Here is a 12,943-nt window from a genome sequence, read left to right on the forward strand (position 1 = left end):
TTATTAGAGAAAATCATTATAGATATTGTTAGATATTTTAAAAGATTACGTGGATTTGAAAAAGATTTGGTGGTTGATGATATTTTAAAAAGTAATTAAGAAAAAATAAGAGAGGAAATCTTAGTGGTTTTAGAGATAAACTAAGAGTTTTTATTAAAATTAAAAAGATAGAGATAGAATTGAAGAAGATAAAACGGAGAACAGTAAGAAGGGGGTCTGCATTTTGTTACCCTAAAATCAAAAAACGAAAATTAGAAAGATAAGCAAGAGAAAAGAAGTTTTCTAGGAGAAAATAGAGCCGAGAATGAGACATCGATAGGGGAGGACGATCGGTGACGTTGTGAAGCTTTGATGATCTTTGAAACAAAAATCGTATGAGATCAGGTAGGGGGACTTAACCTGGGTTTCTTTCTAATGAATGATTGTTGTTTTGGTTTTGTATGATCACTGTTTAATTCATTTGAATGTTGATGATCGTGTACATGTTAGCATGTGAGTTAACTTCGATTGTATTTCATGAGCTAGGGTGTTGTGTTGATTTTCGTTTCTTCCTCTTGTTTTTGGTATTATGTTTGAATGATTCATAAATGTTGTGGTGTCGTTACCTACTGTTTTGGTCCTTGAATGTGCTTGTATAATATACATTTAGCTTTAAATGATGGGCCTTTGTGTGCGGGGTGGAGGTTTTGAAGTACAGTGTCTCTCGTTGTGGAGAGAGCATGGGTTCATGTATCATGGGAGAATTAATTTGTGAATAAGGTTGTTGGACAATATGATTTGAGTATGGATAACTCTTTTGGCCGTGTGATGCGGGAAGAGGATGGTTCGTGTACTGATGACTCTTTTGACTCCCAAATCTTTTATTTTTAAAATTATCCCATTCTTAAAACCAGTTATATTTTTAAAATATATTTTACTAAAAATTATTGTTGAGTTACAAGTTTATTATTGATAGATTTAGTTATGAAGAAGGCCGTACATAAAAACATGTGTCACTATTGTAATTGTTGACAAATAAAATACACGTGAATGAAAAAAATCATGAGAACAATGTTTTCAAAAGGAGGAGAATTTTCTTTCTGTAGTTAGTTTAAATGTAACTTTTGTTACTTTTTCATTCTACATTCTGCACATTATTGTTATTAAATGAGGAATCAACTAGAAAGGTAGTTCAAAGAAGTGTTTGAGTTAAGACTATGATTAAAATCAAATTGATTTATACTAGATAAAACTAATGATTATAGATTATGTTTTAAAGCAGTTGATCCAACTTGACATAATTATGAAAGTTGAAAATTAAGACATACTGGAAAATTATTTCATGGTAAAGTTATTGTTTTGCAAGGTGATTCTAGACAAACTTTGTCTATTGTCGGACAAGATCAAAATATGATGTGGTCAAACAATCAATAGATCACTTAGAATTATGAAAAGATTGCAAAGTTCACATAATACAAAACATATCAAATAACTTATTAATTATTATTAACAATGGAAATAGAAACATGAATTTTCAAATAACTTATTAATTATTATTAACACTGGAAATACATGAATTTAAATGAAAATGGTGAAAACAATATTTTCACAAGATCTGAAAACAATGAATTAGCTTTACTCTCAATGGTTGAATTTGTCAATCGTTATTTTTTGCATAATATGGTGTCTTTTTGTGTTTTTTTTTTATCACGGAGCAACTTTTGTCTTACAATTGAATTTGTTAAACAAGTGAATTGTTTCATTTTATCTTTAATATTTGGAGAAGAAAAATTTTTATTTAAGTTCATGCACATCTTAACAAGAGCACAAAATTCAAGGTGAATAATTGACATTAGGATTTTTAAATCACATTAAATATTCAAAGGTTATCACTCATCCACTTAAACTAAAAGTAAGTGTAACTATAATGTTTTTGAAATGTTGATCAAGCAAATAATCTTTGTAATAAAGCAATGTTGTAAGTGAATAATTTGGAGAAAAATAAAATATTTTTTCTAGTACCGTTATAACTTGCAAAATACATATATTAGAAATGGATTTGGTTTCTTTTGATTTAGAATTGTCCTTCAAGTTTTAAAGAAGACAACTTTGTATATCAACAAGATTTAAGCTCAATCACTTATCAAGCTTAGACTTAATCTTTATGGTCTTGTATGTATACACAGTCAACTAAATGTGATTATTTATAGAGTAAAAACAAAAGAAAAACATATTTTTCTTTTACATATAAGTTTCTTTTAAGTATTAGCTTTCTTTTTCCTATCAAAGTCTTTTATCAAAATACTTATTTCAAATTGTTTTAACCGGATCTAACTGAGGTAACGAAACCAAATTCATACTTAAATAAATAAGAGGATTTCAATTATAGAAATCAAAAATAACTTCATAAGACATGTAAAATTCATTCAATTATATTTAAGTTAATTTTTTCTATTAAAAAATAATTAAGATAATAATTAAAGTCATCTAATTATTAAAATTATTTATTTTATCAAAGCCCGAACTAATATAGCAAACAATACTCCTAAACGAGTATATATATATATATATATATATATATATATATATATATAGAGAGAGAGAGAGAGAGAGAGAGAGAGAACTTCTTTTCCCCATCCCATAATTATTTATAAATTTATGGAATGGATTAGTTCCCACTTGCATGGAATCCATTCCCATTCTATGAAATTGATTCGTATAGAATTGATTAGTATAATACATATTACACTTTATATAGGAGCATTATTGTAAAAACATATTCTATACTCACAAATCTCTTTTCCTCAAACGAAATTATGATCCCACAAATTCACAGTTTTTCTCGCTCCTAATTTTGATAAGGACACGAAGTTCACTTGCATATCATTGTTAGTAATCAATCAATAATAATAAGAATTCAACACAAAGGTACAGTGTTAATGACAAATTCAGAAAACATAATTTCATTTAGAATTTTAGTTTTCTAGAACGGTCCTGATAATTCACTTATCCAGGTATGATCAAATTCAATCAAAAAGTCAATTTATTTAAAATGCAAACTAGATTGCCTTTGTCTAATAGAGTGAGCGTTTTGATCTACGTTTAATTTTACATCAAAATGCATCTCGCATGATGCAGTTCAAATAGGCAGAAGAAAAATAATCTTGAAGATGCATTGAATTAACTTCCTAAACTTGTTACACTGTTTCCTCACTTCCAGAAAATGATATACATAAAAACCAAGCATAAACAATAGAGCAAACCATAGGTAGCATAAGAGACAACAAAGCAGCATTAAAAACCTTCATCTATACATAAAATTCTAAATATAAACAGAAGGCTGATAAAGCAAATACATCAAGTGAGATTCAGACCAACATGGCTGTGTGACCAATCAATGAAGCATAGTGGAGAGAACGCATTCAAGCCAATTTCCAATGAGCCTTAAACATCTGTAGCTGGCTCAAGAAGGGAATCAGTTTTGACAGTTTGAGATTGGAGAACAACCCTCTCAGCAACATGGCTGTTCATATAATGTAGACGACAAACAGGCATATACACATCAGCCCCACCAATGAGTTCAGTCTCTTGATCCTCTGTCTTCCTCAAGGTGAAGAAAGCACGTTTGCCACATAGTTCGCAACGGGCTGTTAACTTGGTGACAGAATCTGCTAGAGGAATTATGTGAAGCACTGAGCCAAAGCTTCTCCTGAAAAGGGTAAGGTGAAAGATAAGAATTTGAAGAAAAAAATCAGAAAAAGGCCTACAATCAAATGACACTTATATGTGTATTTCTGAACAATACCTTAAGTAATCACCATCCAGGCCTGCAACGATTACAGTTTTACCATCCTCGTCAGCAGCCTTGCAGCAAAACTCGTATAGGTCCTCAAAAAATTGTGCTTCGTCTATTCCAATCACATCCAACTGCATCCACCAAACATTAGTCAAAGTAATAAATATTTCAGTGATTCTTTCTGTTAAGGACTGCACCTTAAAACCTTGAAGTTCACTGTAATCCTGATCTTAATAATTACAACCAAACCAACAACCTAAACTGCTACCCCAATATCAAGACCCTTGGATTCCTTACCACCAAAATTGCAATTACGTTAATTGCATTTGTAAGGCCTTTTTGCACCAATAGCAACACTTAGGACAAAAATAAGATTATGGCCATTACCAAATAATAAAACCTTAATTATAACTAATGAATTTTGATCCTCTCAGATCGTTTAATAAAATGTTTTAGTGATGTTAAGGAAAAGAAGCACGTATAAAAAGGAATGGGAATTGATAGTAAGGGTTGTGCGATTCCCTAGTCGGTCTTTTTAATAATCAATTTCTCGATTGAAACACATTAAATGTTAAAACGCTTTAAAAAGAAGTGGCTATAAAACAAAAACATATGCATATAAAATATACTAATAAATTGGCAAAATCATTTTTCACCATGGCACATACAAGACCAAAAATATAACATGAAAAATGAAAGTTACACATAGAATTTTGATAAAATTAAATTGAATTTTATTTATTTAAATAAAAATACCACTGAATAAAAAGGATTGAAAAATTGAAAGCTAAAAGAATTACTTTAGAAAACAGTAAACACAAAAAAGAAAAAAAAAAAAACAAAAATACCTTCTGATAAGCACCATGGCCATATTTTTCTCTGAAAGACAAAAGATTCGGTAACGCCCAACAAGGAAATTTAATCCCATCGTGCGTCACAACTGAGTCAATCGCATATCTTGTGTCCTTGCTTGACTTCAACATCACCACATTCCTTCACAGCAAAATAACGAAACTGTTAGCAAAACAACCAATAGAAAATCATGGAATCAACAAAGATCTGAAAAGAAAAAAGAAAGGTGGGAATTGAAAAATAACCTGGCAGCGTTGAGCTCGGATTTGATACGACGAAGAAGCGCAGTGGTCTTGCCAGCGAACATGGGGCCCACAATAACATGGACCTCACCAGATGGGTGAGAAAGGTCTTTGGTGTCTGGTGAGAGGGAAAGAGAAGAAGAAGAAGAAGCCATTGAGAGAGAAGTTGGAACGCGAGAGGTTTTTGGGTTTGATGAATCACGAGGAAAAAGGACAAGGTTGATTCCGCATTTATAGAGCGGTTTTGCGATTATTTGATTCGATAGGTTCAGGGGGAGGATTTAAATTGTGGAGGGAACACATAAGAGTTCAACTGGCGGGAAACAAATTTTCGAACGCTTAAAGCGAAAAGACATCGAGAGTACTGTGTATTTTTCTTTTAAAGGAGGAGATAAGTATAATAATGTAAGAAAGATGATATTTTTAAAATGAAAAAATTGTGTAGAATTTAAATATATATGTATAATTTAAGAAAAAATCAGAAATTGTGGGCACAATTTACTCTAATATTTATATTATGAAAAAAAATAGCGAAAACGTCTCATCAAAGGTTATTTTGACTATTGATTCCATAATTATTGTAAAAAAAACACTACACAACACAAGCATTTTAGTATTAGTATGCTAATTATTTGAATTTAGTATATTATTTAATATTCAATACATACAAGTTTTAAAAATGAGAAGAATAAAGAGTAGTTATATATATTCCAAATGTTTTGAGAGATTTAACGCTACAATATTTGATTATTTTTTACTAAATGAGTCCATTTATAAGTTCTTATGATGTTAATTTTGTTTCTACATTTTTTGTCATTGAGTTATAAAGATAAAAATGAAAAATAAATTTACAGTTGAATTTATAGTTTAAATTATTTTTGCTTATAATATTTATATAATATTTATATGCTATTAGTAAAATTACGAGTAATACTTAATTTTTAAAAAATTTAATATAAGAATGAGATGATTGTGAATACATTTTTGTTATCCTCATTGGCGACAATGAAGCCTTATTGTTGAGAAGTTCTCGAACTTCGTATGAATAGACCGTGATAGCAATCTTCTCAAGTTAGGTTGGGTCAAAGCAATGGTGTAAATGAGAAAAGATGTTCACGGTTTGAGTGATTTAGTGATAGCGGAGTGTTGTTTGATGGTGCTTTTAGAGAGGTAGGTCAACTGTAGAGGAAGATGATAGAAGAGACCACATGAAATGCTCTAGTCGTGACTTTAGAGACTAATAAAATGACTCAATATTTTGGAAGCATTTCATTACTAATCTCAAAGTGAGAATACAAGGGTAAAAACACCTCTATTTATAGGCTTAGGGTGTGTCCAAAATGTAGAAGGAAAACCCCAAAAACACTACCTTTACCTAACTTTGAGACAAAAGGCAAAAATTCTCTCCAATAGAAGGAGGACATGTGGTCATTACTTATGGATAATCCTCCACATTCCTAGAGTGACATGTGGCCACTAACTATGAGAAAACCTCTCCAATGTGAGCATGACACATGACCACTATAACATGGGACGTCCCACATACCCTTGGCCACCAAGCTAGGTAAAAGGAGGTATTGTTCCTCCCTTGCATGTCGAAGGAGGTGTTTTTTATCCTTAACTTTATTCTTTGTGATTATATGTTCTTGGTTATTTTTAGTGATTGGTTAATCCTTTTTAAGAGAAATTAAGAACTGGACGTAGGGTCCTTTGATCCGAGCGAATTCCTTGCGCAAACTTTTTTTTTCCTCTTCTCTCTATTTATCGTTAATATTTAAAGGAATAGTTTTTATTGTGAAATCATATTTTAAAAAGGGAAAATTTTTAATCAGTAAACCAATTCACCACCTATTGGTTTTGTTCTTACATTTAAACATTTCGCTGTGTATTTCTAACAATTGGTATCAGAGCTTACTTTGATAGTTTTTAAAATATTTCGAAAATGATCGAACAAAACAAGTTTATATCGAGGGTGCCTCCATCAACAGACCTCCACTCTTTACTGGTAATAACTTTTAGAAAGTCAGAATGCAAATATTTTTAGGGTATGTTGAAAAAGGTGTCTGGGAAGCTATTGTAAATGGACCCTATTCCCATCATTACTATAAATGATGTGTAGGAAGAAAAAATTTATTTACAATGGACTACTAAAAAAAACACATTAAATAATATGGAAATTAATAGAAAGATATTTTGAGATATTGCTAATGAAAATATATCTTAAGATATTATTATTGGATAATAATAATAACAATAATATATTATTGATAGACTTCTTATAATAAATTAGAAAAAATATATTATTATAAGTGAGAAAATATTAGAGATAAAGTTGGGTTGATTTATAAATATTAAGATATATATAGGGAGAGAGGGGTTGTGTGTATTAGAAACCTTAGAAACTCTAAATCAAAGAGAGAAAACATAGGAAGAGTGGAGATTTGCGTTTTTGGGATAAGAAGAGAGAGAGAGCAACAAAAAAACTTAGGGCAAGGGAGAATTTGTGGTGTTTTTGAAGTTAGATAAAACCCTAATATTGGCCAAGGTATGGGGAAATTTACCTTTATTTGCTTGTTTTATTGTATGATGCATGTGGGTATTCTTGATTTTCTTGAGGGGTATGGAGAAACTTACCATTATTTGTTGTATGATATGTATTCTTGATTTACTTGCATGAAAATACTTGTTGATATATGTTTATATGATTATGATTATGTGTTGCTATTATTGGGCAAGAGTTTGTATGTACATGAGAATAGGTTTTAGGTAATATTTGTGATGAGTTTTCCCTATAAATGTATTATGTATGTTTTGTTGGGTTATCCCAAAAGAGAGTTTGATGCTAAGAGATAACAAAGTTATGATGCTTGAAGGGTTTCTATGCAAATATATGTTGTAAGGGTGTGATAATAACCATATGTAGTATAATTGGATTTATTAGGTGTATAACATGTCGATTATTGGATTTGGATTATTCATGTATTATATATGTTTGAAGATGTTTACATGTGTAGGTGATACTTGAACGCATGTATAATGTGTTAAGTAAATATGCTTCCACGTGATCTAAAGTTGATGTATATATTATAAATAAGGAAATATTGATCTAACAGCACAAAATTTTAAACTTTTCCGCCGATATTCACAAGGGAAAAGAACTTTTATTGGTCACATATTTTAATTATACATTTTAAAAATGTATTTGGACCGAATAATCTAGATAATAATTTTAGATCTGGAAATGTATTTTCGATAGCATAATCTTTGCATTTTGGATGATCTGGTTACTCATGAACATATCCTAAATTTAAATATGGTAAAATCCAAAATACATTTCAAAATGAAAAAAAGTATTTCAAATTATACAATTTAAAATACAATTCCCTTATTATACAATCTATATTACATTTCTAGATTAAAACAATACTCTAAATTATATCCTTTTAATACATTTTCAAATTACAATACAAAATATTAAAAATAAAAAAACTAGTAATTAAATTAGACACTATTTTATAAATAAAAAATTATTTATATTTAAAATAAAATATATTATTAATAAAAAATTATAATTAGTTTATTAATAAAAATATAAATTAGTCTCTAATGTTAACTACCAATGTTTTAACTATTTACTATTAATTCAAACATTAATTAATAAATTAATTATTATTTTTTTATTAATAATAAAGACTACTTTAAATACCAATAATTTTTAATTTATAAAATTAATTAATTATTTTCTGTCTCAAAATTTAGTTGTTGTTTAATAATTTTTTTGTAATGAACAATTTTTTAAAATTATAGATTACATAATTTGAATTTATTTTCAAATTACATAATAAATTTCTAGATGGTATAATATAAAAAATTATAGATTATATAATAAAAAATATTTCTGATTCATGGACAATGTGAACCCTTTTTCCGATCTAGTGCATCGTGTGCCTCTCTCTAGTCCAATTGTGGAAATACTTTATACTCGTTTGAGTTCATAATAGCATCGTTCTTAATGTACCACGATTTCCACGACAAAAAGAAGTTAAAATGACAAGAACAAGTACGGAAAAAGAAATGGTATTATTAAGCTAAAATTTCATGAATGCACAATTTACATTAAAGTGCTGTTAGCATGGTGTTTCGGATGTGTAGGGCTGTGCGGTTCCGAGTCTTCCAAGTCCTCCCGTGGTCTTGTCTCCGTGGCGGATCTTCTCCTGGCGCTTTGGTTCTCCTCTTGATCCGGAGGGGTGGAGACCTACAAAAGATTCTCCGATGCCAAAGTCAGTTTCAGAGCAGTGGCTATTTTCAGTAGTAGCAATAAATGTGCATTCAATGTAGGTGTAGGTGACATTTCCCGTTGGTCTTCTTCACCATGACCACGTTAGCCAGCCACGTGGTGTAGGTGACTGGCCGGACAAAGCCCGCTCTCCTCAACTTCTCCACCTCCTCTGCCACGGCTTTACGCTTCTCTTCACCCATTCTTCGCTTTTTCTGGGCCACGGGGCGAGCGTTCTGGAACAGCGAGAGTTTATGGCACATCACTGCAGGATGAATGCCCGGCATGTCTGCTGCCGTCCACGCAAAAAGATCACGGTTCTTCCAAAGGAGTGCCCTCAGCTCCTTTTCCGTTTCAGGGTCCAGCTCCCTGGCGATGAGTGTGGTCTGGGCGGGCTCCCTCCCTATCAGGATAGGTTGGGTTTCTCCCATGGGTTCCAGGCGGTCCTCGGTATTGGTCCTCGGGTCGAGGTCCGCCATGGCTACCTCAGAACCTGCCGTCCGCCTCTTTACCGGTCGAACATGCAGCCTTAGCCCTGCTGCATAGCATTCCCGGGCCGTCTTCTGGTCCGCCCTGACGGCGCAGATAGTCCCCTTCTCGGAGGGGTATTTCATCGTGAGGTGGGGGGTGGAGACGATTGCTCCAAAAGCGTTTAAGCACGGCCTTCCGAGCAATACGTTGTATGACGTATTGGCCTGTACCAGCAGATACCGGACCCTCTTCTCCTCGCTAGACCGTCCGGTCCCCAACCTCGTCCTCAACTCCACATATCCCCTTGTGTCAACTCTTTCTCCTGCGAACCCTACTATCTGCCCATCGTAGGGAACGATCAGATCTTCTGAGATATCCATTTGCAGGAAAGTCTTCCAGTAAAGGATGTTGACCGAACTTCCTTGGTCAACCAGGACTTTGCTTATCCCGTACCGTGCTATTTCTGCCGTTATGACCATTGGGTCGTCCTGGTCGGGATCAGGGGCGTGAAAGTCCTCGTCCGAGAAGGTGATGGACGGCATGGAGCGACGCGGCTTGTCAACCAGATGGACGGATTGGAGGGCCCGAACGTGGCGTTTACGGGCGGAAGAAGATGACCCTCCTCCCGCGAATCCTCCGGAAATGGTATTAATGTGTCCCCTCAAGGGGCGTTCCCGACTGCGGCTTCGACTTCGGCTCGGGCGCCTTTCGGAGCGGGGTCGTTCCGCTCGGGGATTCCGCGGCTTATCCTTTCGGTAGGCCGGTCTCTGGGCAGACCGTTCGGTTGACTGCGACGGGCGCTCGTCTCGGACGTACTTCTTAAGCTTTCCCGCCCGGATGAGTTCTTCTATTTTGTCCTTGAGGGTCCAGCATTCTTCGGTGCTGTGACCCATGTTTTTGTGGTAGGAGCAATGTTTGCTCCGGTCAGCGCTCTTCGAAGTCGGGAGTCCCTCATGCTCCACTATCAGTTCTGCACTTAGGGCCTCTCGGAGAATTTTCTCCCTTGAGGCGTTCAAGGGCGTATATTGTTGGAAGCGAGGTCCTTTCTTCTGCTCCCGGGGCCTAGGGCCGAACGTTTTTCCCGTAGAATTGGCGGGTTTATTACTGTCCGTCCTCTCTCCCCTGGCTTCTTGAGTTTCTTTTTTATAGGAGAGCTTCATCTCCTCCACCCTTATTTCATCAGCTGCTCTTTCTCTCAGCTCCTCCATTGTTTTGGGTGCTCGCCTGCAGACACTATCCTTGAACGGCCCCGGCTTAAGAGCCGGCAGGATGTAGTGAAGGGCGAGCTCCGGCGTCAGGCTTTTCACTCGCCGGACGGTCTTCTGATATCTGTCCATGAACGTCCGCAAGGTCTCGTCCTTCTCCTGCTCTAGGGTCATTAATTCGAATACGGTCAGGTCTTGAGTGCTGCTGGCCGCAAATTGTTTGACGAACAGCTGTTTCAACCCGGCGAAATTTTCTATCGAATTAGGGGGGAGGGTGTTGAACCACTCCAATGCCTCGTCCTCCAATGAGAGCGAGAACGCTCGGCACCAGATGGCGTCATTGCCTGTTCGGAACGCCATCGCGTTCGAGAACGTCTGGATATGGGAGGCAGGGTCCGTTGTTCCGTTATACATTTTGAATTGTGGAGCCATAAATTGCTCCGAAATTTGGACATTCATGATGTTCTGAGTGAACGGGAGTAACAAGGTGGACGACGGTTCCGACTTCACTATCATTCGTCCGTCCTCGGCAGCGCTCTCCGCATGCACCGATTTAGCCTTCCTTCCTTCCGCCTCGGACCCGGTAGGCCTCCAGGTTTTATCATACTCGGTATCTGCGGGTGGACTGTCTTCCGCTACCGTCTTTTCCTTATCCTTCCTTTGCTTTCCTTCATCTATCCGCCCGACCTCCTGGGCTATCCGGGCTTCGTAGTCGGCCTTTACGGCGGCCAATTCGTCCTCGTGACGCTGCTGCATCTCTTCCATTTTCTGCTGCAATGCGCGGATCATCTCCACCGGGTCGTCCGTGCCCTGGTTTCTTGTGGTCACCATTGAGTTTTTGAAATCACACGGCCCCACGGTGGGCGCCAAATGTTTCGGATGTGTAGGGCTGTGCGGTTCCGAGTCTTCCAAGTCCTCCCGTGGTCTTGTCTCCGTGGCGGATCTTCTCCTGGCGCTTTGGTTCTCCTCTTGATCCGGAGGGGTGGAGACCTACAAAAGATTCTCCGATGCCAAAGTCAGTTTCAGAGCAGTGGCTATTTTCAGTAGTAGCAATAAATGTGCATTCAATGTAACCTATCTACCACTCACCGTGGACCTGTATTTATAGTTTTCGCTATGGGCTTGGGATTAGTGAAAAGTTAATCACGGCCCAAAACGGCCCGATAGCCTCTAATTTCTATTTACCTTTAAGCCAGGCTACTTTTCCTTAAGTCATGTTGATTAGTGTTTTGGCGGGCGTGGGCGTCCGCCCATGTGAAATGGGCGTCTGTCTCGCGCGCACGGAGATCCGCCCATGTGGGATCCGCCCATGTGGGCTCTTTGGTACGGCGTCCGGTTTTGCTGGCCGTGTCCGCGGAGATCCGCCCATGTGGGATCCGCCCATGTGGGCTCTTCCGTACGGCGTCCGGTTTTGCTGGTCGTGTCCGCCCATGTGATATGGGCGTCCGCCTCGTCCGCATGGAGATCCGCCCAATTAGCTTGGGCGTCCGCTCATATGGATCCTTCCGTACGGCGTCCGGCCCTTGCGGATACACATGGTATTGACATGTGGTTAAGAAAACAAAGCATCTCATAAAAACACATTAATCAAACATTCCTAAGAATCATCATCAGTATAACTAAAAATAGTTTACAAGATACTTTTTTATTAATGATATTAAATATTAATGAGATTAAATATTAATGAGATTAAATATTAATGAGATTAAATATTAATGAGATTAAATAGATATCATATTTTCTGGAGACTATCATGATCAATCCAGCCAACTTTAATAAATCTAAATGTGATTAACTCATTCACTTTTAATAGGAAGTTGATACCAATAAGCATTTATTTGTTTTAAGTAATATCACAAACAACTTCAAGCCATTGAAAATTGTTCAAAAGAATTAGTTTATTCCAATATTGCTAAAACTCTCTCTTTTCAAAGTCATGGTCAAAAACTCTTTATTATATACATATTCTTCTTTTAATTTACCAGTGCCTTTTAATAACATGAGATTCTAAAAGCAAACAATTCTTCAAATGCATAATTGACTCTAAGAATGATATTTTAACATAAGATTTGAAGTGAAAAAAATAATGTTAAAAAACAAACACTCCTACCTTTTATTCTCG

General features: G+C 35.8%; 1 protein-coding gene across 1 annotated transcript; it reads right to left on the bottom strand.

Moving 5' to 3' along the window:
* Positions 1 to 3,129: 3,129 nt before the first annotated feature.
* LOC124825333 (thymidine kinase a-like) lies at positions 3,130 to 5,087 on the bottom strand. Its single transcript, XM_047297924.2, has 4 exons — positions 4,873 to 5,087; positions 4,624 to 4,768; positions 3,785 to 3,906; positions 3,130 to 3,688 (listed from the first exon to the last, which is right to left on the bottom strand). The coding sequence occupies exons 1-4, from the start codon at positions 5,022 to 5,024 to the stop codon at positions 3,424 to 3,426; spliced, it is 684 nt and encodes a 227-aa protein (XP_047153880.1). The 5' UTR covers positions 5,025 to 5,087; the 3' UTR covers positions 3,130 to 3,423.
* Positions 5,088 to 12,943: the final 7,856 nt, after the last annotated feature.

This window comes from Vigna umbellata, chromosome 9 (genome assembly GCF_029865625.1).
Source record: "Vigna umbellata cultivar VRB3 chromosome 9, Vumbellata_1.0, whole genome shotgun sequence".
Lineage (NCBI taxonomy): Eukaryota > Viridiplantae > Streptophyta > Magnoliopsida > Fabales > Fabaceae > Vigna > Vigna umbellata.